Raw genomic sequence first — 26,989 nt, 5'->3', positions numbered from 1 at the left:
GTGGTTAGCACTGTTGCCTCGCACCTCCTGGGCTGGGGGCTTGAATCCCACCTCCGTCCTGGGTGTGCAGCATTTGCATGCTCTCCCTGTGCCTCGGGGGTTCGGGGGTTTCCTCCGGGTACTCCGGTTTCCTCCCGCAGTCCAAAAGACCTGCTTTGTAGGCTGATTGGCATTTCTAAATTGTCTGTAGTGTGAGAGAGTGTGTGTGCTTGTGCTCTGCGATGGGTTGGCACCCCGTCCAGGGTGTCCTTCGCTTTGTGCCCCGAGTCCCCTGGGATAGGCTCCAGGCTCCCCGCGACCCTATGTAGGATCAGCGGTACAGAGAATAGATGGATGGATGGATGGATGGATAATGTAATATTATAAAATAATAAGAAGAAGAAGAGCAAGAAAAAAAGCATAACACTAATATTACTACTACTACTACTACTAATAATAATAATAATGATGATGATGATGATGATGATGACAACGTGCACTTTTTATGCTTGTATTTTTCTCTTTTCTTTCTTTCTTTCTTTCTTTCTTTTTAAGTGTACAAGTGGTGTTGTACTCTGCATTCTCTACACTCAGAGTCATTGGTGGAAGAGAGAGACGACCAATGGCAACCCTGCTATTCGTGACCAGACAACGCAGATGCGTTTATCCTCAGCTCAGTTCATCCTCAGCTCAGTTCATCCTCCGTCTTTCACAGACAGATGTTTCCAAAACTAAGTAGGCAGCTGTTCAGCTGTATGTGCGCGCTCACACTCGCGTGCAGCATTTGATGCACCGGTTTTAAGCTTTCTGCGTTTTCTGCAGACTTGCATGTGAAATCTCTGTCGATGTCGTCTGCTCCAGACTGAAGGATCATGGTGTTGTTCTCCAGTGCTGAAAAAAACAACAAGAAGTAAGTGAATTCATCATAATGACGACTGACTCTTTGGGCAAATTGCGCATCAACACACTCGACTGTAGTAGGCTGTGTCGCAGAAACTGGTCGTTTCCATATTCTCCTTGACCTGATTTTTAGCGAGGCACACACACATCTCATATGTTCATCAAAGCATTAACGTTAGGTTTCTTTGCATTGACATGCCACTTGTTTTCATCTGGTAATCTGATTCTGTCTTTATGTACATAATGCTGCCTGTTTGCAGATCAGGTTCTGCTACACATGCTTTCTTATAACTGATACTTTAAGTACTATGACGAGATTTTTGGGGAAAAGGTTGGTATTTATCCTGACTTTTTTCTTTCTTTTTCTTTTTTTTTTTTAAACTAGCTTTCTTTTTTTGTGCTTGACAGAGCAGTGACACCACAACCACTTAATTATTGTGTCCTGGATAAACCTGGATTTCCAGCTTTAATATACTGAAGACTGACAGAATAACAGATTCATTATTTGGTAATATAATGCTAGAATATTCTTTTACATATTGTGTTATGTTATGTTATGTTAAGTTATTATGCTATTTGACTATGGCATATAAGAGATAATACGAACCCCCTTTCATCAAACTGCATTTTGACAGTTTTTCGTCCAATCAGAGTGTGCCACGTCACGAGGTCCCTCCCCTTTTTATCCAATCAGAGCGCACCGTGGTGGGTAGTCCCGCCCCCCTTTCAACCAATGAGATTCTTCTTTTTTTGCAGATGTCCCGCCCCGATCCCCCTCCCTAATTTTTGTGGGTCCGTTCACGCGCATCTGAGTTCCGAGCGGGGGTCCGTTCACGCGCTTCAACCCCCTTTCTCTCTCTCACCCCCTCACCCCCTGGTCAGGGGCCCCGTGCAAATTATCCGGCCTGCGCACGAGGTCGGATTTCAGGCGGCTAGTGTCATGCCGTTCCGGTCTTAAACTTTTTCCCCTTTTCCCCTGTATCGTGCGATTTCGGATCTTTTATTAATACTTTATTTATTTATTTTTGCAACATAAACGCTATCTCTGTTATATGCAAAAAGAGGATTAATGGCTCATCACGGGTGTTCTATTATCAGCGAGACTATTATTTCAATTTTTCAAGATTCTGACAAAGACGGCCCGTGGAAAACCAGCGCGTATCTTCGCCGCACTCAAGCACCACCAGTGGGTCCGTTGTGCGAGGAATGGCCTCTGGATTTCTGCGGACAGGGTGGACGATGGGGCTATGTGTTTAGATACGAAACCGGGGAATTGCAGCTTTATCAGGCGAAGTGTGGAGAGAGACCGGGGGTCTCGACGTGTCTAGCCTCGTTATCCTCTAACGACTGGGGTGTGTTAAAGAAGGTTGTCCTTGAGAATTTTGACAAGGATGAAGGAAAATGGAGAGGGAACGGGAGGGCCTCACTCCCGGAGACTTTTCCCAGCACAGCGGAGGTTTCAGAGCGAAAAGTCAAGTTTATGGCTGTTTGGATGACTAGAGCCTCAGGTACAGCTCGCTGGTTCTACAGGGCCAGTCGCTGTGTGGAGAACATGGAGAGAGAAGGGGTATGTAAGAAACCCAGAGAGTACTTTGTCCTGGATCTTTTCAGCTCGGACTGTGGTGTTTTTCATACCGTGTTGGACATACCGTTTGCAACGTGGAGGGAAAAGATGGGGGAGATTGACTATAAAATTACTTCGCTCTTTCGCAGCTGTCGTGAGTGGAACGATGCCCTGAGCGATGAAAAAATGAGCCATTGTTGAACACATGTGCACACTTACCCTCAACACGGATCGTATTGCAGATGGGGGGGGGGGGGGGGGGGGGGGGGGGGGGGGGGGGGGGATGGGGGAGTCGTGCTCTACTTCGTTTTATGGTATAAAAGCAGACTCGTCCGAGAGAGGAGAAGAGCAAAAGAGAGAGAGAGAGAGAGAGAGAGAGAGAAATATGGAAGTCCGCTGTGAACGCAGGCTCAAGAGAATAAGGCCTACCCCGATCGTGCTGAGGGCTATAGAAGAAGAAGACGGAATGTCCGACCATCCTTCATCTCCGGAGGAGAGTTACGCCGTTCCTTTGCCGCCGACACCTCCCCCGAGCCCCGAGCTCTCGCGACAGCTTTCACCCACTCGCTCTGAGGAACCTGTCGTCTCGGGGCACGAGGAGACTGTCGTTACGGAGCACGCTAACGAGGATCCCGCGGGGATGGAGGTTCAGGACACTCCTTCGAATGAGAACTCGCTCTGCGGGTCGGATGACCCATTGCCAACGACCATCGACGACCCCGACGCACCGCTCACATGCTGGCTGGAGAGGGTCGAGTTTTTCAAATGTCTGGAATCAGCGGTGCTTCATTGCCTCAACAAGGTTCTGAGAATGTACGCCGAAGCCAAATGCAACGGTTGTCAGATCAGCCATCCTAGCCAGAGACAACACACGTGCTTGCTCGACCCACCCGACGACATATATCAGACCTCCTTTCACGGTGTGATGCGGATGCTGTGGGACTCACAGTTCGTCCAAGCCCTTGAGAAATATATGGAGAGCTACGGGTTTTACGAGACATGCGAGGGCGACATAATCGGGCCTGCAGCAGAGATTCTTTTGCTGGGGTATAGATCAGGAGGACCGATCTACGACCGCATCTACCGAATGTACGATGAAATCAAACCTGACGAGGAGAGAATAGAGCGTTTCATAAAGCTGGTCATGGACTGCTGCTATACCTGTTAACTTGATTTTATTCCATACCGTCATATATGCATTTATTCAGTGTGTTTCTGCAGCTACCTCTTATATTTTATTCTATACTATTATATATTTGATTATTCAGTGTGTGTTTTTTTTGCTGTGCTGGTAGCTATTATATACGCTTGTAGTTTGATTTTTTGCTGACGCCTATATGTATATAGTTTTTTCACGCATGTGTTTGATTTTATTCTATACTATTATATATTCAATTATTCAGTGTGTTTTTTTTCGCTGCTACCTCTTATATTTTATTCTATACTATTATATTCAATTATTCAGTGTTTTCGCAGCTACCTCTTATATTTTATTCTATACTATTATATTCAATTATTCAGTGTGTTTTTGCAGCTACTATGCGGTACTCACGGTCATCATGGTTCAAACTTTGTTTATGATAAGACATTAATAACGTTTGTGTGTATAAAAAAAAAAAGTTGAATAAAAAGTCTGAATAAAGAATCATGCCTTTCTCTGTGTGTACAAAAAAAAGTTGAATAAAAAGTCTGAATAAAAATCATGACTTTCTCTGCGTGTATAAAAAAAAAGTTGAATAAAAAAAGTTGTAGTAACGCGGGGCCACCACTTCTGTATCTTATGTCTTTATTAACAATACCTGAAGACATGAAAATAAGTAGCCCAAGCTAACAACATTATTGCTTTTTCTGATGCATACACCCAGTCGCTCCTCACTCCCTGCAAACATGAAAATCCCCTTACAACTAGCTACTACTGCCATCTAGAGGGTAGCTGAACCATAAACCCCCTTTACTACAAGAGTCTGAATAAAGAATCTCGCCTCTCTCTGTGTATAAAAAAGAATTTGAATCTCAATCCACGCCTTTTTCTCTCATTTCGGTTCAGCCATGTCTGAGAAGCGTGCGATGAAAAAAGCGTATTACGATCCGGCCGACCCCGGTAGCTTCGGAGGGGTAGAAAGACTGCGAAGGACCGTGCGGGATGAAAAGGGGAAGCCACCGTCTGTGGAAAGGGTAAAAGATTTTTTATCGGAGCAGGATGCTTATACTCTACACAAACCGGCCAGAATACATTTTACTAGAAATAGAGTTTTTGCCCCGCGTCCCTTGAGCCAATTTCAAGCCGACCTGTGCGATATGCAGGCTTTATCGGATTATAACGATGGGTACAATTATTTATTAACGGTCATAGACGTATTTTCCAAGAAAGCTTACGTTAGAACTCTCAAAAGAAAAACATCCGCGGAGGTGGTAAAGGCTCTAGAATCCATTTTCTCTGAAAGCCAGACGCCTGTAAAGTTACAGACAGACGCCGGAAAAGAATTTTTTAACAAAGCTTTTGAAGGTTTGATGAAAAAACATGGCATCGTGCATTTTTCCACATACAGCGAACTCAAAGCTTCGGTGGTCGAAAGATTTAATCGTACTTTAAAAGGTCGAATGTGGAGATATTTCACGGCTAACAACACCTTGCGATACCTCGACGTGCTGCAGGACTTGGTGAAAAGCTACAATAACAGTTTTCACAGCAGCATTAAAATGGCGCCGGCTCAGGTGACCTTGGAGAACGTTGATCGAGTGTTTCAGAACCTGTACGGTAAGCCGCCACTCCGGAAGGCTGGTTTGAAGATGGGTTTTGAGACGGGGGATCTTGTCAGGATATCGAAATTAAGAGGGGTGTTTGATAAAAAATACGAACAGAGTTTTACAGACGAGCTTTTTTCGGTGGGCGAACGCCTCCCTCGCGACCCTCCGGTGTACAGACTGAAAGATTATGACGGAGATCCGGTCCAAGGCACCTTCTACGAGGCCGAGTTGCAAAAAGTAAAAACGGACGGGGGCAAAGTCTACCACGTGGAGGAGATTCTGAAGAGGCGTACGGTCAGGGGCGAAAATCAGGTCTTTGTACGGTGGAAAAACTGGCCCGAGAAATTCAACAGCTGGATCAGAGAGAGCGATTTAAAAAATATATAAAAAACGGACGACGTCCGTGAGGGTTCATCATTTCTCAGTCATGTACGGTCAGAAACACGCGGGTTTTTACATCACCCTACCGTCCAACGCCAGTCTCGATGTTTTTAAAGATAACAAAATCTCCAGTTACCGCGTGGATCTGGCTCAGCATATCGATCTGGAAGGGGAATGGGAGGTCGCCTTGACGGAGATTTCCTATCCTCACACGTGGTATACCGTACCCGAAGAACGAGCATACTATGAATATAAGTTTAAACCAGAAACCCCGGAGACGAAGAGCAAGGTGCGTCGTCACAAATTCCCAACGGGTTTTTTTGCTAACTTGGGACAGTTCAAAACGGAGATGGAGGCCTCGTTTAGAAAAATCAACTCCGATATTTACCTGTCCTACAACAATTATCTGAGGAAATTCGATTTCCAAGCGGGTGGGCAGACTCATGTGCGGTTTTACCCACCGCTCGCTTACATTATGGGTGTGAGACCGGGAGAATGGATAGAATTCGACAGGAAGCTGGCCGATTACCCAGCTGATCTACGAGCTGGATTTTATCACATGTTCTGTTACTGCGACGCGGTTCGCCCTCAGCTGATAGGCGACGCTTATGCTCCGCTGATGAGGGTGGTCGACGTGCGCGGAGCGTATGGGGATGTGGTAACCTTACGATTCGATCTGCCGTATTATTTACCCGCGAGCAAGCGCCACATCGAGAACATAAAGGTCGAGATAAAAACGGATCAGAACCAAGAGGTTGAATTCACTTACGGGAAGGTCATCGTGACGCTTCACTTTAGACCGAAAACATATGGTGTATGAATCTATATAAAATCCATCCTTTAACGCGACCGTCATTCGCGTATAGGCCTGAGAGGACGAAGCTACGTTTGAGGGTGTCGGAGAACTAATTAAAAAATAAAATGGCTCGGGTACTAGCGATGGAAGACCCTCACAGATTTGTCCGATACTACGAAAATCAGGCCGGAGGCGATTTAGGAGGATTTTACGGAGCCCCTGTAATGTACGGTCGTGGTATCGGCTCTATATTCTCAAAACTGTTTCGTTTTGTATCCCCTCTGCTGAAAAAAGGGTTCGACATTGCCAAACCCCATCTTAAAACGGCCGCCACCCGTATCGCTACGGATGCGGTCGGTAGAGTTGTGGGGAAAATGTCGAACTTCGACGATCGGAAAAAACAAGAGGGGTCAGGGGGCATCGTGGTTTTGTCGCGAAGGGTGAGGAGACGACCTCCGGGGGAGCGCCTCTCGTCGAGTTCTAATAAACGTTCGACGGGTAAGAAGAAGAAAACAGTTGGCAGAAGCGGTCGTTCGAAGAGGAAACCCTCCCGGAGCTCCGATATATTTTAACCGACGTAGGGGAAATTCAAACAAAAAAAAAACATGGCTCTCTTGCATCAGAAATCCCACGAGTGCACGCTGCGCGAGCTGGATCTATTTTCAGCACCAATGACACAGCTTTCGATCGAAGATAAAATATACACCGAAATCTCTCCCGTGTCTGCCATCACGGACACGGGACCCATCGAGTTTTTCATCCCCGGAGATGGGGAAAAGTATCTCGATCTGAATGACACCATGCTGCATCTCCGCGTAAAAATCACCAACGCCGATGGCACGGACCTGGCCGACGCGGCCGCGGTAGGGCTCATCAATTACCCTCTGAATACGATATTCAGTCAATGCGACGTCATTCTGGGGGACCGTCTAATCTCACAATCGAGCGCCACACATCCCTACCGTGCCATGATCGAGACTCTGCTCAACTTTTCACCGGATACCCTCGGGAGTCAATTCACAGCCGGTCTTTTTTACAAAGACACCGCGGGAGCGATGGATTCTGTAGCGATCGCCAACGGTCCTAACAGAGGATTAAACAAGAGAGCCGAATTCAGCGCTAATTCTAGAGAAGTGCACCTGCTCGGCCCACTCCACGGGGACATATTTTTCTGCGAGAGACTTTTGCTGAACTCGGTCGACCTGAGGGTCAAACTGACACGCGCCGGAGATGCTTTCTGTCTTATGGGGGCGCGCGACTCGGGATTCCGACTGAACGTGCTGGGAGCGTCTCTCTTCGTGAAAAAAGTGACCGTAGCCCCTGCTGTGCGGTTAGGGCACGCGGCGGCCCTGATGAAAGCCAACGCTCTCTACCCTCTCTCACGCGTCATCGTGAAAACCTATTCCATCCCAGCAAACTCTAGGATATGTAACCAGGAGAATCTATTTCTCGGAACCACTCCTAAATACGTGGTTTTAGGTATGGTGCACCACGAAGCGTTCACGGGGAGAAGAGACCTATCCCCGTTTAACTTTGTACATAACGACGTAGAATATCTGGCTCTCTGTCAGGACGGTAGACAGATCCCCGCCAAGGCTTTCCAGCCCCAATTCAACAACAGACAATCCGTCAGGGAGTTTTACAACATGTTCATGGCTACGGGGAGACATCTGAAAGATTTACCTCTGAGTATTAACCGTAGCGAATTTAACGAAGGATACGCCCTGTTCGCTTTTAATCTCAACCCAGCCGATGACAACGATGCGTTGTCGGTCGTATCGAGCGGAAATTTGAGACTGGAGATGAGATTCAGAGCGCCTTTAGCGAATACCACTACTCTTATCGTCTATGCTTGTTACGATTCTATTCTAGAGATTGACTCTAAAAGACAGGTGCTGGTGGATTATTACTAAACATGGATAATCTTCAGCTAGAGAGTCTTTTGCGGCATCTTCCGAGGAACGTATTTCGTGGCGTGTGGGCTTCCGACCACCTACCCTCTCTGAATCCTTCCTTTAGACCTCCCGCCTACTTCGTGGTCAACACGCACCCTGCTCACATGCCCGGCGAGCATTGGTTAGCATTAACCCTGGAAAAGGAGGGTGAAGCCACATTTTTTGACTCTTACGGATTTCCCCCGGACTTTGCGCATTACCCTTCGACCATCCTGCAGTTTTTGGAAAAACGCTCCGAAAACATCAAGTACCACAGCACTCAGCTACAACAGTCTATGTCTACCGTATGCGGTCATCACTGCGTCTATTATCTTTACCACCGAGCCAGAGGCTTATCTTTTGACCAAGTTTTGTCTTTGTACAACGAGGAGGACTTGATAAAAAACGATCTTATGGTGTATGACTTTGTGAAAAAATGTGGGTTAAAAATAAAAGCGATTACTGCGGTGGGGCAGGGTTGCTGTTCTTTATCTGCATGTGAATACAAGTTGTGAAAAATGAAAGACTGTACGCATAACGATTCGATTAATTAAACTCTTTATTGACAAAATATTTGTCTCAGACATTTATTATTATTATCGCGAATACTCGATCCATCGAGGGGATAGAACGATTCGTTTATTGCTCCTGAACTTCTTAGAGGTGAGAGGTGCAGGGGGTGTGATCCATCGCGGGGATAACGAAGCCGAGGTGCTTTTAGGATGTGATTTTAAACCGGTAACGCTACCCTCCTTCAGGGAACGGTATTGTTCTCGAGCGTGCGGGTTATTTACCGAAGATAATGGGACGTTCAGTTCCGATAAAGTATTCAGAAATTGCATCCAACCGGCGGGAGGGAGTGTTTTTTTCTTATAGGAGAGAGAAAGATGTTTGAATAAATCGATCATATGAGACCCTTTCGCCGTCTCACCCTTATAAACAAATTCCCCCTTCGAATTCCATCCCCCGCCGCTCTCCTTTAATTTCTCGACGATGTACGCTGCGTTCTTGCGACCCCGAGGGGGTAGGCTTTTCAAAACTTCATCGCCCGTACGGTCGAAATCGCCCCCGTCTGACGCACGTGCGGTTCGAGAGGGAGAAGAGGAGGGGTGCGGATCTCCCACACGGGCGGGGATCCGAGCCCTCTCCTCCTCGTCAACCTCCCCACCCTCTCCATCCTCGGGTCGCTCCCGTAATGTCAGAGTGACTCTACGCTCGTCGCGCCGATCCTGCTTCAGCAATGTCAAATATCTCTGCAACAAAGCGTCGTATTTTTTAATTTTTTCATAAGAACTCAGCCCCGGCTCGTTTAACACCTCCCTCATTTTATCGTTCAAATTGTCTTCGGCGGTTTCTCTGACCGTAGACCGGGTCAGACCGCTTAACCGACGGGGTGAGACGAGAAACATTTTCCGAGCTTTCTTCAAAGTCATTTTATTTTTTATTGTCTACTAGAGAGCCCTCCGATAAGATTCCCTATCAGAGGTATGACGGTCGAGAGCAAAGGTAAAAGAAACCCTCCAGTCTGTTTCTTCAGAACCCTATGTTTGCTCTTTAAACAGGTTTTTTCATCAGCCAACAGCCTGATAATTTTTCTCCACTTTTTGAGTTTTTTGTATTGCGAAGGTGTTAAGGGGATGTTACCCTTGAGAAGGTTTAAAGAGATCTCACACAAGGTTCTGACAAAGTCGGGAGAGCAGTATTCGAGAATCTCTTTACGTTTCCGGGGAGCGGCGTAGTACAGAGCCGCCAGCAAGGGAGCGTTCCTTTTTATACGAGTCGTCATGACGTTTTTGGGACGTACACGGTCGAGCTCTGGTGAGGGAGCAGTCCGCTCCTCAACCTGTATCTGTCTGGGCACCCCGGGGTGAGGTCGATGATTAAATAACCGTGAGGATCTCTGGTGGCATCTTCGAAACATTCCAAGAAATAACCCTTTTGTGAAGGAAAGATCTGATGGGCTAATACGCTCACCTGTAGTTTATCCCGAGGGTTTTTAAACAATACCAGATAATTACTGTTCAGGCTGATGGTACGGTTGTGTTTACCTCGCTGAAACACGTTTTGAGTCAGCATCATGACGCTCATGTTTCTGTGGTGTCTGTACTGAGTGAAAATTTTAACCACTTCAGGATGTTCGGATGCTTGAAAGATAACATCGTCCAGAATGATCAAATGGTTTAAGTCCTGAGGAAACAGGTTTTCATCTTCGAAAGAATCAGGAAGCCCTTTGACAAATTTTATCTTTTTATTCATTTTCTGCAATTCATCATACATAGGCTGGTAAGAAGTGTAGACCCATACAATGTTTTCGGGTACGACATTCATGACCCTTTCAGAACATTCCAGTACACTCTTTACAAAACAGGTTTTCCCACAGCCACTAGGGCCCGCTATTATACAAGAGAAAGGACAGACGAACCTGTGTTCGAAATCTGTTTCTTCTATAACCTCGAGATGTGACATTTTATTTATTTATTTGCCCCTCCAAAAAAAAAAATATAGATTAATATCCGAACGGCAGAGTAGTACCGTCCGGAAAGAGTTGTCTTTTGTCGTATACAACCCGAAACTTTTTCTGAAATGTCGAGTTTTTTAATGAGAAACCCTTTTTATCACGTGTTATTCCATGCTGTGGGATCTCGATAGAGCCCGGCACCCCTCCCTCCCCAGAGATCTTTAGGTAATCCTCCACCAGATCTCTGACGCTGTCAAAGTTGACTCTCTCACTACATTCTACGGTCTGTGTGATCCCTTTGACGCGCATCACCACTTTTTTTTTATTCTTTGTCTGATAGGCGTAACTCTTGGGCCCCGCTGCCGCAAACTCCTGTATGCTATCCCCGCCCAATTCGTCGGTCAGGTCACCTAGGTAATTACCCAATTCTAAAGGAGTCTCCCCCTCCTTCACCACATAAATTAAACTATCCGTGTCTGTGTAAAGAACTCTGTCCCTCAACCTTTCCAGGTAGCTGTACAGTTTGAGACGCGCATGGGCTGTGGTGAATGCGGCTATGAACACATTACTCCTTCTGCCTGGGGGTTGAATGCAACGGTCGCTGAATCTCCACCTGATCAACGCTCTCTGGTCGTCCAGAACATCAAAGTAATCGATCACGTATTTACCGGAAAACAGATAGCTGAAAAACTTTTCAGGATCCGATACTATCTCGGTGCGGAGCAGATCGTCTCTCTGAGCAAACTTCCCCCAAAGACTATTGAGACAGAGTTTAGCTACCTGTCTCTTGGCCGGATTCGCCTCTATCTTTTCAGGGTCTAATCGGACCCCCTGACGTTCCAGATACTCACTGACGTACATCTCCCTGCTGACCGGATCCTTAGCTTCGGGCGGGTAACCGGACGCTTCCTGCTTTCCTTTTAAAAACGAGTGTACGTACCCTGTGAACACAGAGTCGCTGCTTTTATCGAAGTGCCATACCTCCGTGATTTTAGCCACTCTGTAGCCCATCTCCAAGGCTTTGTTAAATTCTACAGTGACCCACACACCCGTCAATGCTCGGGCGTCATCGTCATGCGAGCACGGGTCTCTCTGCAAGCATGATTCTGCACATGCGCGACACAGAGGAAAGAGCAATTTACCGCTCTTGCTTTTGTACGGTAAAACAGGGAAAAAGAGCCCACGAGGCGGGTAGACTGTGGCTCTGATGAGACCAAAGTAATTTCTAGGGTCGCCGAAATCTTTGTATATGATAGTAGGGTGATCTAAGGGATAAGAGCATGCACTGTTAACGTATGGATATAGAGAGGTGACGTCGACGTAGAGCACCTTTTCCCCGGGCCCCGCTGTGTGTCTCAGCTTAAGAGCGCTCGTTCGACCTCCGTAAAGAGCAGCGCGAGGGATCAGAGGCTCCGGAGGATTAAACGTACGGAGAAACTCTTTGACACGTTCACAAGATTTTTTCATCTCGTGCCACTCGTGTTCTCTCACCACCGTCACGCGGACGCCATGTTCGGACTCTAACGTCCTCACTCTCTCCTCGCTGTTCAACCATAATTCGCCGAATCTGACGTCTCTCAACGGGCACGTCTCTGCAGGGTCGAAACACGTCGGACACCCGTGGTAAAAGCACCCGTGATATTCCCACGCGTACTTTTCTCCGTCAATCTCGGCGTAACCGTCTACAAAAAAAGGACCGATCTGCTTTTCCCCCCTATTTAGAGCGTGCTGAATAAAGATTTTTTCTTTCGCCATGATCCATTCTAGCCATTGGATGGACGCGTGCGAGAATCTTTTACACCCCCGGGTGTAACCGTAGGGGCATGGTATGGCCAGCGTCTTAGGAGTCATATAATTTGTGATAAACACTTTCATGCAGGCTGACGCTATGGTGATCGAATCGAACGGGTCCACCCCCGTCTCTCCGAGAAACTGATCTCTGAATTTCATGCAACCCTGGGAAAGTATAACCACGTCGTTTTTACAATAATGCAGAGCTTCCTTCCTAAAGTTAAAAACGCCCCGCGCTGCCACGTCGTACCATTCGTGAAAATCTTGACGTTCCCGCTCCGACATGCGTTCTACCCCATAATCGGAGGCGGGTGGGTAGGGTCCTACGTACTCGAGATGTTCGGCCGAGCTGAATTTATGAGGAAAATACCCCTTGGTCTGATCGGTGAAACCTAAGGCTTTTGGGAAATCGCTAAGACGCATGGGTAGGAAAGACAGAGAGTCTATGAATTTTAGTTCATAATGAGGATCTTCAAAACTGAGGATTTTACTCCCCGTCATGAGAATATGTCGAGGCGATAACCCCTCTTTCAGCATACCTTTCAAAACCAGATAGCTGTCGAACCCTTTGGCGTTGTGAGCGATAAAAACGTTACGTCTGTAGCGCTCATTTCTGAAATACATAAGAAAATGTTTAACGCATCCATGACCGTAAAACCACTTCTCTTCGCCTTTCAATGTTTTCGCATACACCAGAAAAGGTACGTGCACGCCGTTCTCTGTGGCGAACGTTTCAAAGTCATAAAAAATCAAATCAGGATGGTCGGCTCTCACGGGGAGAGGGCGAATGTAACACCTGTGGTCGGCTTCCAGCTCCCTCGTTAACGTCTCCCCACAGATTCTACATTTCGGCTTAGCGCAACGATGACCATTTCCTACACGGGTGCTCGGTCCTGTGTTGTAACACAGGCCGCATCTAGCACATTTTTTAACGAGCTCGCAGAGACTGACCGACCTACCCGTTACAAAGTTCCTCTTACCTTCTTTGTGACGGGCGAAACACGCCGGGGAACGACACTTTCTGAGGCAGTCCGAGCATTCTACAGGATTGTACTCTTGCATGGGACACTCCCCATTGTTACAAATATGACAATAGCCCCTGCAGGAATGCACATAGGAGCAATTAAAACCCTTGTAGCAATAATTACAGACGAATCGCGTGCCTATAAAACCCTTGAGGTTTTTTATCCCGTAATAATGGTTATCCAGTAAAAACAAAAACAAAGTTTGGGAACGGTCGGGGAAATCTGTTTCAAAATGCGAGAGGGTGTTAGACGTTCTGTAAAACACTACGATTTTACGTTCTAAAATGTCTTCGAATTTTCGCACGTCGCTAAAGCCGACGGGTGTCTGCTCGTCCAGACCGACGGCTCGCTGCCACTCTCTAGCTTGTCTCTCGCACTGCCCATCTGTGAAACTGCCGTTACACACGTGAGCTAGACTGATGGCGAAGCAGAGCTGATCTCTGCGGTCCTCTGTAACGTACAGGTGACGTCTTTTTTTACATATGATTTCGCAGTCTAAAGTTTTCTCCAACTTACGTTTTCCCCCGCCTCTAGGGTTCTGCACCACCTGAACAATCAGATCCACTCTTTCATTCGCCACAACCCCGGTATTCGACTGTACTAACCGATCGAGCATATCTTCAAAAACGGGTAGAATATTTTCACCCGTGCCGTCGGCGACTACCGACGCGTGAACTCTTACATTTTCACCCTCTACACTTAACTGTACCAAGTCCCCCCTCCCAGCTACGGCTCTCGCATCATCGACCAATTCCCGAATGAGACCGATCACGTTTTGATAAAACGTAGCGATATCAGGCTCATCCCCTGGTGGAGGGATTGTTAACACGCGTCTCATTTTTACAGTATTAAAATTCTCGTGCGTCGTGACTTCGATTTCTCTTTCACCTCCTCCTCCTCCTACCTGTGTCTCTTCACTATCAGCACCGCTCCCATCCCCTCCACCCCCTCCTTCTCCCAATTCTACCGCTTCACCCGCGACCCCTCCTTCTGGTACTTCTTCCTCTATCCCCTCCCCCTCACCCTCCACACCTCCTTCTACCCCCTCACTGTGCGGCCTTCTTTCCCCCTCTTCTTCTTCTGTGCTTATAGAACGAATAGCGGCCTCGATTTCCAGAAATGGATCATCGTGCCTATTTAGACCGAGGATTGCATTTTCTATTGCCTGTAGAGGATCTTGCTGGATCATCGAGGCATTATTGTATATGTCCTGCTGCATGTCTATGTGAAAGGAGGGGCGGATAAGCCGTAGCCCTTCTACGCTCAGCCTTAATTCGGCAAGGACCCGTTCTAAAGTCTCATCCATTTTTTTTAAATTATATATGTATTTTTTTATTTTTTTTTTAATGAAATGTATTTTATATATATATTTAATATATATGTATTTATTTTATATGTTTTATAGTGTTTATATGATTTATAATGTTTATAGTGTTTATATATTTATAGTGTTTATATTTATAGTGTTTTATAGTGTTATGTTTTTTGGTTTATCTCGTATGGTTTTACTTTTAACGAGGGGTCTAAATAAAACGTCACACCTCAGGGTTAAATGATTTTTTTTTATTTTTCTTGCACACTTTTATTATATAATTTTCCCCTATCTATAACCCAGCATTCACAATGTCAGAAATATTTCCCTGATGCTAACATACATTCGAAAACATGAATTCACAACATCAAAATATAGCTCGACACGGACATGCATTCAAACCTTTCACACAAAACCTTTTTCACACGCGTTAGAAAACGTGGCGCTGTAGTCACGAATCAGGTCGCGAATCAAATCGCTAGTTATTTCAGCGAGTCGCAAGATTCCGCTGTCACGGCGCTGGCGGAGAGGTGGCGCTATTCTCAACCGACGGGCCCGTTCAGGTCTCGCTTCCTGGTTAGAGACGCTGGCTGAAAAAAATAAAAACCCCTATCAAAATCTTATACGTATAGGTATATAAAGAAGAAATACAAAAATATACAACGTATACATACCGGCGGGGTCAGCCTGAGGAAACCTGCGCTTAAACAGGGGTCTAGTGGGACTCTGGCGCTCTCTCCGACTTCGCTCTGCTTCCTGATTCGGTTCTGGGCCGTTATCCGATTCGGTCTCCGCTTCGGTCTCTGTTTTAAAAAAAGAAGGCGCGTGTCAAAAAAAAACGTATCATCACACACACACACACACACACACACACACACACACACACTCGCGCGCACGCGCACACACACACACACACACACATTTATAAAACACACCGTTAATCACGCTTTGAGATCCACAACCCCCTTCCCTGGTTGAACACGCGGGTGATTCGACTGAATCTGTAGAGGATTAGAAGAAGAAGATTGTCTAATGATCCTTTATATTTATATATATATATTTGAATAATAAAATTTGAAATAATACAAACCTGTAAATAATCGCTTCACTAGAGACGCTGTCTTACTGACTAATCTCCGTCTCTTCGCTCGCCGAGGCGCATCACAGACTTTTAAAACTGGTGTCACGCTCGCGAATTGCGGCCTCGCCGGTCTCGGAGTTGTTGATATTTCTATTACGCCATTTCCGCTTCTCGGAGGAGAGGAGGGAACGCGACGATCTCGCGAGATCGCTGGCGAGGCCCCTGTTAGAATCAAATCCAAATCGTCCGCGAGACTGTCGCTTCCCGATCCTCTCGCAAACTCATCAGGATTAATTCCCCGTGTAAAATCTGTCACGCGTAGTAAAAAAAAAAAAGTTTTTTCACCAGAACTAAATAACAGAGGTCAAAAACAAAAAAAAACACAGAGAGAGATACGGTACCTGGGTCTGTCTGAGTGAGGCTAATACCCTCTAGTTCTTCCGCTGTAACTTTATTAAAGAGAAAAACATATTTAAAAAAGTACAGAAGAGTTAAAATAAAAGAGAAATTAATAGAAAAGCTTACCATGATACTCAGGCACCTGGTGAATTTCAGCTTGAACTTTTAAAGCTGAGAATACATAAAGTGATTATTTAAACAATGTTTTTAAGAGAAAAGAAATACCTTATAATTTCAACAAGTTTTCTTACCATGAGCCATCATGTCGATCCCCGAATTTCTTCATGGAAAATGTTAGTCCGTCTCGTTTCTTATATACCCTAAAGTTCTTTTCCCACCGATACACCTGTCACAAGTTCTCGAGCAACCATATACACCTGGCGCATCATATCATCTCTTTAGAGGGTGGAGGGGTAGACTGTCACGACTGCTCAGTCAACACGTGCTCTGCGGCCGCAGAGAATCAGAATGAATGAATCCTGGTACATGAATTAAAATATAATTTTAAAATATATTTTCAGAATATGAGGATCGCGCTGGGAAACAGAATAAAATGTGATGCTCGAATTAAAATCTATTTTTTTTTGCATATAACAGAGATTCCGTTTATGTTGCAAAAATAAATAAATAAAGTATTAATAAAAGATCCGAAATCGCACGATACAGGGAGAAAGGGGAAAAAAAGTTCATCGCTACGACCATCAACTCTGACTAGCTTCAAATAAATCGCTTATACACAGCAGTAACACATAAATAATTTGTACATTGTGCATTAAATGTATGCTTGTTGGTAAAACTTGGCTAAATATAAATAGCGAGACTAACCTAACCGATGCTAAGCACTGGGTTTTTTTTTTTTTTTTGCTAAACTCTTCCAATTGGGGAATTTTTGCTAGCTAGCTTTAATCCAAATTTATCTAAGATGTATTAAATATTAGCTAAAGTTTAAGACCGGAACGGCATGACACTAGCCGCCTGAAATCCGACCTCGTGCGCAGGCCGGATAATTTGCACGGGGCCCCTGACCAGGGGGTGAGGGGGTGAGAGAGAGAAAGGGGGTTGAAGCGCGTGAACGGACCCCCGCTCGGAACTCAGATGCGCGTGAACGGACCCACAAAAATTAGGGAGGGGGATCGGGGCGGGACATCTGCAAAAAAAGAAGAATCTCATTGGTTGAAAGGGGGGCGGGACTACCCACCACGGTGCGCTCTGATTGGATAAAAAGGGGAGGGACCTCGTGACGTGGCACACTCTGATTGGACGAAAAACTGTCAAAATGCAGTTTGATGAAAGGGGGTTCGTATTATCTCTCATATATACAGTACAAATGCCAAATACATTATACCATAATGACTGTTATGGATTGCTATTTCAGCATGTATTTTTTTTTTTTTTTTACAGTTGCAATAAGAACATCAGTGTTTTTGCTATGCATAGTCAATCAGTCTCATGTGGAAAGAAAAAAAGATGAAAAGACTAAAAATAATGTTGAAGTGCTATTTTAAAGATGGGTATATCACCTAACCTCAATAAAACGTGTCACGTGTATTGCGTTCACCCACATTATTTTTTTTCATGATTAGAATTAAGGATACACGATTTAGCATACAGGTACACTTAACTGTGACTCATCTAATACTAAACACAGTCTCAAATTTTTATTAATTGCCATTTTCTGTGTGACACAGTTGCACATTGTTGTTTGCAAAATACTGAGAGCAAAAAATTCAAATTTGTCTTTTTATTCTTACTTTACAGAAGACATAAATCTCATGATGCCTCCCTCAAGGCCATACAGCCAATCCATAAGGCCTCCTCTGCCTTTTGGAGCTTACAGTGGTTCCAGTGTCTTCTGTACAGGGGAAAATGTCACAGAGTGCATGCAATACATCAGTAAAGTAAGTACTGTGGTAAATTCATTTAATTCATTAAAAAATATATAAAATCAAGCCTGGCAATGTAGACTCATGTTTTACCCTACTATTCTCTGTCTTACATTCACAGGAGCTGTCGTCTCTGGGTTTGCCATCGATTTTTTATGATTCAAATAGAAATCAAGAACTTGATATTATTTCGACCCTAAATAACATGTATGATCTGCTGCAGTTCCATCACGTTGCTGTGGATGAACATGAAGTGGCACAGCTTAAGGTCAGCAGTGCCAATGCTAGCATCTCTACAGCTCCAAACTCAAAGCTTTTTTTTTATCCATGGGAAGTCAGGCTTGTATTTTTTTCAAGGTTACGTAAAACCACAACATCTTACTGTCAAAGAAATAATGCTTTTGGCTTCAAGTACTGCAAAGTTTGGGTTTAACGTGACCAGTCATGAGTTGTGTGAATAACTTTAAGTCTTGTCTGTCTTGATCCCCTTTTCTAGGACCAGCTTGAACTTTCCAAGAAGGAAAATGGCAAATTATGTAAACGAGAACAGCAATTAGAAACTAATATAAAGGCTTTACAAAGATGTTTGAAAAATGAAAAAGAAGAGGTGAGGAAGTTAACTATGAACTTGGAAGGCCACTTTACATTACATAGTGCTTATAGGTTCACAGTGTATAATAGCACCTACATACAATACATTTGTATCGCAATATGTATTTCTATGTAGTTCCAGTAAGCCATGTTCTTATATTAAATTATTCACAGTACTTTTGGATGTATGCTCAACAACTGTAACACTGTTATAAATGCTCAACAGGTTCAAAAGCTTCAGAAAATCATTGCAAGCCGTGCCACACAGTACAATCACTGTATGAAGAGGAAAGAGAGAGAGTTCAGCAGGCTTAAAGAGCACCTCAGTCAGTTACTTACTGACAAGAAGGACATGAAACAGAGTATGGAAATGCTATATTGTCACTCTGCATTCTGTGCTTTTTTACTTTAAAAAGAAAAATAAAATTTTTTGCATTAGTATAGAAGTATTAGTACTAAATATTTTACTGAAACTGTGTGTATGTGTGTGGGTGTCTTTAGTAGCACATTTCCACTGAACAGCATGGCACAGCTTGTGTGTGTAATTTTCCCATCACGTAACTTTAAAAGTAGGAGGTTATCAGGCAGTGACTAATATTAGACATGAGTTGTACAAAATGTGTGTGGTGCTGTTGCATGGCCTACTCAAAGGGTGAACCACTTTGTATAAAACAAAGTGAGTTTCGAGAGCAGTGTGCACACCAGTGTGCATAGTATTTATTTAATGGATTTTAAAAAAAGATATTGCTGTAGAAATTCAACACAACAGTCGATGTACAGTTCCCAGTTGGCACACGTATATATTCTTCAAGTGTGTGTGTGTGTGTGTGTGTGAGAGAGAGAGAGAGAGAGAGAGAGAGAGAGAGACCCTGCAACACACCACCAAGTCAAAGGTTTATAAATATTGTTTGGTTTCCTTATTATTACAGAGGACACACTTTTTATCATAATAGACTGCATTATATTTAACATTAGAAGAACAAACTTTAATGCATGTGTGTGTATGCTCTCTATCAGGGATGGAGGTGTTGAATTATGTTGAGAGGTCTGATGGTAGGGGAGGTCAGTGGAAAACTGGAAGGACAGATTCAAGGTAACTTCATCTTGTGGTGTTGTCTGCCGTATTCACTTGCATTTTATTTGAGTGTGTTACTTTTCAGCAAGAATGGCTCTGTGGCCTGGATATTAAACCATCAGAGGGCTGTGTTACAGTAATTTTATCAGGGTAAGGGTGTTCTTAAGCACAATGCAAAGCGCTTGGACAAGCTTACTAAAAAAAAAAAAATCAGTAGGCTGATTTATATCAGTTTAAAATAATTTATCTGTTCTATTCGAATGTATTTTGTATTTGGTCACATCCCTAAGAGGTAGAAATGGCAGTACTGTCAGCATAGTGTGTCACTTCTGCCTCTGACATTTCTACATCAGTTCATAAATTGGTCTCAAATAGACATGTGCGCATGTGAGGTTATTTTGTACTTGCTAGCGATATTTTCTAAGAAATTTAGTTGGTTCCCAAAATACAAGTATATAAACATAAACATAATCTAGTGGCCTAATTTAATTCACTATGACCCTGACCAGGCATTTATGTGACAGAAGTAATTTCATTCATTTTCTTGATCAGACATGAAACTGAAGTGTGCAGGACTCTTCTGAATGAGTTTGATAAACGCCAGAGGGAGCTCATGCTGGAAAATTTTGAGTTGAAAAAAGTGCTGCAGCAAATGAAACAGGAAATGGTGGTCATATTAAGTCCAAAGACCCACATCCAAAGACAGGAGAAATACACTGAATTCATAGATCAGGTCAGTTGATTAGAGCTTTCTTCATGACGAAGACACATAATCAATTAAATTTAGTCCATTGTCAAATCCAATGTTAGTTTAATATTTTTTATTTGTTGTTCTTTGCATGTTGTCCTTCATAACTCTGGATACCTAGCAAATAGCTGAAGAAGAGGAGACTTCTTTTAAGGGGACTTTAGAGATGTCATGTGAGCATGCTCGAGAGAAGCTTACCAACAGCATTCGGCAGCAGTGGAGAAAACTGAAGCAGCATATGGAAAGCCTTGACAACAAAGGTATACTTGAGGAACAAAAGACCCCTAAAAGATACACTATATGGCCAAAGGTTTGTGGACACCTGACCATCACACCTATAGGTGGGTTATTACCTGTTCCAGCATGACAATGCCCCTGTGCACAAAGCGAGCTCCATGAAGACATGGTGTGTGAAGGTTGGAGTGGAAGAACTGGAGTGTCCTGCACAGAGCCCTGACCTCAACCCCACTGAACACCTTTGGGATGAACTGGAACACTGACTGAACCCCAGACCTCCTCACCAACATCAATGCCTGATCTCACTAATGCTCTTGTAGCTGAATGAACACAAATCCCCACAGCCACGCTCCAACATCTAGTGGAAAGCCTTCGCAGAAGAGTGGAGCTTATTATAACAGCAAAGGGGGAATAAATCTGGAATGGGATGTTCAACAAGCACATATGGGTGTGATGGTTAGATGTCCCTAAACCTTTGGCCATATAGTGTATTTCTCCACTGATGAGCCTCCTGCATTCTGCATTTTAAAAATGTAAATGTTTAAATGCACCTGTTTCAAGTCAACACCTGATTATTATGTGCTTCACTGAATCATTGGTTGGTAAAGTAAAAAGACAAAAGTGGTTCAGGTAAATTCAGAACTGGATTAGATGACAATGCACCCAAGATCTCCACAAGATCTCACTGGTTAGTCTAATGAGTATGAAAATGATAAATCATATGCTATGGTCTTCACAGTTGCCAGATCCCAACCCAATCAAACACCTATGGGAGATTTTGGACTGATGTTTTAGATAGCATTCACTACCACGACTATCACAACATCAAATAAGGGAGTATCTTTTGGATGAATGGTGTTCATACCTCCAATACAGTTCCACTGATTTGTAGAATCTATGGCAAGGTGCACTGAAGCTCATGGCCACCCAACACCTGAGAGTAATATAAAAATTGAATGTGTAATTTATTAGTACCATTAACTTCCTTATATGAACCTTTTCAACATGTTATGCAATTTAAATCACATTTTGATTTCTGAACTGTTTGTATTGCAGCATTTGTTTTGCAGTTGGGAAAGGGGGTCAGTGAGGAGATGATTTCTAAGCAGGTCCATCAGGAAGAAACAGAGAGACTCAAAATGGAGATCCAGCAATGCATGGACTTTATTCAGACTCAGCAGCAGCTCTTGCAGGTGAACAGCTACACAATCATATGACTATCATTTGATGGTTAGGAAAATTAAATTCAACTTCAACTTCTGTGTGCTTATGTAATCAATAGCAACAGCTAAATACTCCATGTGATGAGGAGACTGCAGCTGTCCTGAATGACTGCTACATGTTAGAAGAGAAGGAACGCTTGAAAGAGGAATGGAGAACTTTTGAGGAGCAGAGGAAGAACTTTGAAATGGAGAGGAGGAGTTTCACAGAGGCAGCCATTAGATTGGGGCATGAGGTTAGTCACCTTGGGGAGTATTCAGAGTTGAGTTAAGCAGATGTAGCACAGAAATTGCGCACATCAGTATCCAGACCTCAGACGTGACTATATACTATATAATACTTACAGACTACACAGACAACTGCACGTGAGATGCATAGTTATGGGGGAAAAAAAAAATCTAAATCTGAAAATATCTCATTTAGCTATCTATTCAGACCCTTTGCTAGAGCACTTTAAATTGAACTCAGGTTGACATTTCTCTAAAACTTGACTGAGGTCCACTTGTAGCAAATTCAACTGATTGGCCATGATTTAGAAAGGCACACACCTGTGTATATAAGGTCCCATAATTCATAGTGAATGTCAGACCAAAAACCAAGCCATAAAGTCCAAGGAACTCCTCATAGACCTCTGCGATCAAATTGTCTCAAAACATAGATCTGGACAAGGGTATAAAGCTATTTCTAAAGCTTTGAATATTCACAGGAGCACAGTGGGCTTCATGAGCTACAGGTACTGCTCACCAGCTGCCTAATACTATCCCTACAGTGAAGCATGGTGGTGGCAGCATCATGCTGTAGAGGTGCTTCTCAGTGTCAGGGATGGGGAGACTGGTCAGAATTGAGAGATTGATGAATGTAGCCAAATACAGAAAGGTCCTTGATCAAAACCTGCTCCAGTGTGCACACAATCTCAGACTGTGTCGAAGGTTCACCTTTCAGCACAACAGCAACCCAAAGCATACAGCCAAGTCAACAATGGAGTGGCTTTGAGACAAGTCTCTAAATGTAATTGAGTGTCCCAGTGGTGGGTTAAGGTCTGGTGATTGACTTGGCCAGTCTAAAACCTTCCACTTTTTCGCCTGATGAACTCTTTTATTGTGTTGGCAGGGTGTTTTGGGTCATTGTCTTGCTACATGATTAAGTTCCTCCCAATTAGATTGGATGCATTTCTCTGTAAATTGGCAGATGGAATGTTTCTGGAGACTTCTGAATTCATTCTTCTGCTACCATCATGAGTTCCATCATCAATAAAGACTAGTGAGCCCGTTCCTTAAGCAGCCATGCAAGCCCAAGCCATGCTTGACTGATGAGCTTGTATGTTTTGGATCCTTTCTTTCTCCATACTTTGGCCTTTCCATCATTTTGGTAGAGGTTAATGTTGGTTCCAGAACTTTTGTGGCTCATTTCTGTATTTCTTTGTGAATTCCAATCTGGTCTTCTGATTCTTACTGGTAATGAGCCGTTTGCATCTTGGGGTATGGCCTCTATATTTCTGCTCTCGAAGTCTTTGTCGAACAGTGGATTGTGATACCTTCAACCCTGCCCTGTGGAGGATATTGGTTGTCACTGACTGTTGTTTTGGGGTTTTTCTTCATAGCTCTCACAATGTTTCTGTCATCAACTGCTGTTGTATTCCTTGGTCGACCTGTTCAACATCTCGATGTTAGTACACCAGTGGTTTCTTTCTTTTTCAGGACATTCCAGATTGTTGTATTGGCTATACCCAATGCTTATGCACTGGCTCTGATCAATATTCTCTCTTTCCTCAGCTTTAAAATGGCTGGCTTTTCTCCCATAGACAGCTCTCTGTTCTTCATGTTGCTTTATCCTTTTTAAAAACAAATTCAGTTGCCACAGGTGAGAGCCAGGGCTCAAACTAAGAATAGACATTCAGAGCTATTAATTGCTTAAACAATCAATCTAACAGGGCACACTTGGCAAAAAGAAACACCTGTCAGTCGCACGTTCCAATATTTATGATCACATGGAAAATAAAGGGGTTCAAACAACAGGTGCCTTGTTCTAAGTTGCTTAAAACATCTAGATGTAAATATCAGAAAATGAAGGTGGAATTACTGATATATCATCTCATATTCATCTTTTGATCTCAAATGCAAATGTCTGTAGTGTATAACGAAAACAAAAAATTTGGCCTTGCCGTTCCAATACTTTTGGAGGGAACTGTGTGTGGATGTTTTTCTATGCATTTTTGTTGGACAAGGTTAACTAACTCTTCAAGAATTCTTTAGACTCATTGGGATTCAATTGATTACACAACAGGAACTTTCTATGTACAATGTAAAGTGCTAAAATGTAAGCTTGGACTTTTTCTTTTGCAGAGGAAAATGTTTGAGCAAGATCGTGCAACCTGGCTAAAACATCAATTTTTGAACATGACGTTCACAGAGCAGATGAGGACACATAATGTCATATCAGAATGTAAGTCACTGCCTGCTTTAGTACAATAACAATAATATGCTTTTCAACATTTTTAAATTGTCTCAAATGTAGGGATTATTGTTTTAAATTGTTTTATAGATACTGGTCAAGAACAGAAACACATATCAGCTCCCAAAACACCACTCTAGCACTGTGAGTAAAAAGCTAGTGAAAGCATTCAGTGGGATGCACCGACTGCAGAGAAGTACCTTGACTGAATAAGCGAGAACATCAGAACAAAGCTAGGAGTTTTTTTTTAAAGTACAAATGTCTTTATGATGTGGTATCTCACAGATTCATGTGCCATTGGCAAAGGTGGCTTACAACTGGTATACAGTGTTATGCTTTGCTATGGTTTTGGTATGGTATGGTTTTTGATGCAGAATCATAGAAGAAGTCTTAAGCTGCATAAAGAAACACCTTGTTTACTTATTGTTTAAAATGCACCATTGTTCTTCACCAGGGGTGTCCAATCTTATCCACAAAGGGTGGGTGTAGGTGCAGGGTTTCATTCCAGTCAAGCAGGAGCCATACCAGATTCCACCTGTTTAATCAGTTGATCCTGGGTTTCAGTAGCCTCAGGTGTGGTTTATGCTTCTGCTTTGGACACCCCTGTTCTATATGATAGAAGAAATACTGTTACCATTTAAGTGCTGTGGTTACGTTGTACAACATATGCATTTAATGCTTAAGTACCAAGCAGTTGCGTATCTTTGATATCTTATTCAGTGCATAATGTTTACATGTTATTAACAAGTTTAAAATCTCTTTAATGGCAAGGACCTGCCGTAAGAAACAGTGACATAGACACACCTCTCTAACCATATATCACTTAATGTCACTCATCTTCCTGTTGTATGGTTAGCATAGGTATTACTTGTGATATAAGTTTCAGAATTCATAGAATTCATTTGTTTATTTAAGATTTAAACTAATTAATTATGTTTAGTGTTTTAACATGTATATTAGTGTTTCTGTAGTTTTCGCCTTTATTAGTTGTAATTTCACTGACATTAAGTTCCTTGAAATGTCTATAGCCCAGTTGCTGTGATGAAAGTTTAATAAATAATCATGTGGATATACTGAAAAATAAATTTGGTTTTATATTTTCAACGTGTGCATTCATTTATAATGTTTTGAATTCCACATCTCACAAAGAGTAATCAGCTAATCAGCAAGGTAGCACTGTAGTTGTAAACCTTATTCAGATAGAGAGTAAATAAATTGTGCGCCTATGAAGCAAATTAAGCAAATTAAAGGACATATCATGAAGCTTTAAAAGAATTTCAGCATACCTCTCAAATTAAATTCCTTGACAGATCACTACATGTACCAGCAATGATACAATGAATATATTTTAAAGGTTTTTCTTTACACTGGAATTCTCACTAATCAGTAGCTGTATATAAAAGTTGTTGTATTTAAGAATTAATGATATTTTGCCTATATGCCAACCGTGTGATTTTGCCTTTAAGACCTGTGCACAATGAATTAGAAAGAAAAATCTCACACCCATTGCGAATGCAGCAGTATCTATAAGTATCATGAAGTGGTCCTGACTGGCAGGTAGACCAGTGTTTGGTACAGTAGCATTATGGTAACTTTTAGCACACAAGACCCAGAAGTAGGCAAATCTAACTAAACCATTGTTTAAATATTCACTGGATGCACAGAACCCCTGTTTAATCCCTCTGTCAACTTTTTCACAAACACTAGAAATACACTGGATGGCCAAAAGTTTGTGGACAGCTGACCATCACGCCAATATGTGGTTCTTCCCCAAACTGTTACCACAAATTTGGAAGCACACAATTGTATAGAATGTCTTTATATGCTGTAATATTACGATTTCCCTTCACTGGAGCTAAGAGGCCCAAACCTGTTCCAGCATGACGATGCCCCTGTGCACAAAGCGAGCTCCATGAAGACATGGTGTGTGAAGGTTGGAGTGGAAGAACTCGAGTGTCCTGCACAGAGCCCTGACCTCAACCCCACTGAACACCTTTGGGATGAACTGGAACACCGACTGAACCCCAGACCTCCTCACCAACATCAGTGCCTGATCTCACTAATGCTCTTGTAGCTGAATGAACACAAATCCCCACAGCCACGCTCCAACATCTAGTGGAAACCCTTCCCAGAAGAGTGGAGCTTATTATAACAGCAAAAGGGGACTAAATCTGGAATCCATTTTGTTCTCAGTTTCAAACTGATTCTGCAAGAACTGGATCGCATTGGGTTTGACAGCTGCATCACTTACGTGATGCTTATGAAAGTGGATTTGGCTCAGTAATGTTACTGAGGCTAATCCATTTCAGAAATCAGGTTCATTGTTCATCCATCATGAAAAAAATCCAGAGTTGCACCCTCAAAACAAACATTCAAAAATGTCCTTATGGATATACTTTCAAGAAATACTTTCAA

At 43.3% G+C, this 26,989-nt stretch overlaps 2 protein-coding genes across 3 annotated transcripts; one reads left to right on the top strand and one right to left on the bottom strand.

The window, feature by feature from the left end:
- Positions 1–549: 549 nt before the first annotated feature.
- Positions 550–25,701, top strand: LOC113532382 (afadin- and alpha-actinin-binding protein). 2 transcript variants are annotated; one of them, XM_026923773.3, is made up of 13 exons: positions 550–889; positions 1,288–1,387; positions 18,127–18,266; positions 18,373–18,519; positions 18,748–18,858; positions 19,069–19,204; positions 19,860–19,935; positions 20,470–20,650; positions 20,787–20,925; positions 21,959–22,095; positions 22,185–22,358; positions 24,466–24,565; positions 24,665–25,701. In XM_026923773.3, the coding sequence occupies exons 3-13, from the start codon at positions 18,141–18,143 to the stop codon at positions 24,712–24,714; spliced, it is 1,377 nt and encodes a 458-aa protein (XP_026779574.1). In that variant the 5' UTR covers positions 550–889; positions 1,288–1,387; positions 18,127–18,140; the 3' UTR covers positions 24,715–25,701. The 2 variants fall into 2 exon arrangements, with proteins under 2 accessions (XP_026779574.1, XP_034164436.1); XM_034308545.2 differs by lacking the exon at positions 1,288–1,387.
- On the bottom strand, positions 15,018–17,170 carry LOC128319346 (uncharacterized). Its single transcript, XM_053238331.1, has 7 exons — positions 16,620–17,170; positions 16,495–16,539; positions 16,371–16,418; positions 15,979–16,278; positions 15,824–15,889; positions 15,563–15,691; positions 15,018–15,478 (listed from the first exon to the last, which is right to left on the bottom strand). The coding sequence occupies exons 1-7, from the start codon at positions 16,630–16,632 to the stop codon at positions 15,294–15,296; spliced, it is 786 nt and encodes a 261-aa protein (XP_053094306.1). The 5' UTR covers positions 16,633–17,170; the 3' UTR covers positions 15,018–15,293.
- Positions 25,702–26,989: the final 1,288 nt, after the last annotated feature.

This window comes from Pangasianodon hypophthalmus, chromosome 11 (genome assembly GCF_027358585.1).
Source record: "Pangasianodon hypophthalmus isolate fPanHyp1 chromosome 11, fPanHyp1.pri, whole genome shotgun sequence".
Taxonomy (NCBI): domain Eukaryota; kingdom Metazoa; phylum Chordata; class Actinopteri; order Siluriformes; family Pangasiidae; genus Pangasianodon; species Pangasianodon hypophthalmus.
Note: the sequence above shows the minus strand (reverse complement) of the source record. Positions and strands in the feature narration are given on the sequence as shown.

Excerpts from the sequence above, each read along its gene's own strand:
- LOC128319346 (XM_053238331.1), bottom strand. Across the intron at positions 15,890-15,978 it reads AGTGAAGCGATTATTTACAG|ATTCAGTCGAATCACCCGCG; the intron begins GTTTGTATTATT and ends AATCCTCTACAG. Across the intron at positions 15,479-15,562 it reads TCCTCAGGCTGACCCCGCCG|CCAGCGTCTCTAACCAGGAA; the intron begins GTATGTATACGT and ends TATTTTTTTCAG.
- LOC113532382 (XM_034308545.2), top strand. The coding sequence starts at position 18,141 with ATGATGCCTCCCTCAAGGCCATACAGCCAATCCATAAGGCCTCCTCTG. Across the intron at positions 19,936-20,469 it reads ACTGGAAGGACAGATTCAAG|ACATGAAACTGAAGTGTGCA; the intron begins GTAACTTCATCT and ends TTTCTTGATCAG. Across the intron at positions 20,651-20,786 it reads ACACTGAATTCATAGATCAG|CAAATAGCTGAAGAAGAGGA; the intron begins GTCAGTTGATTA and ends CTGGATACCTAG.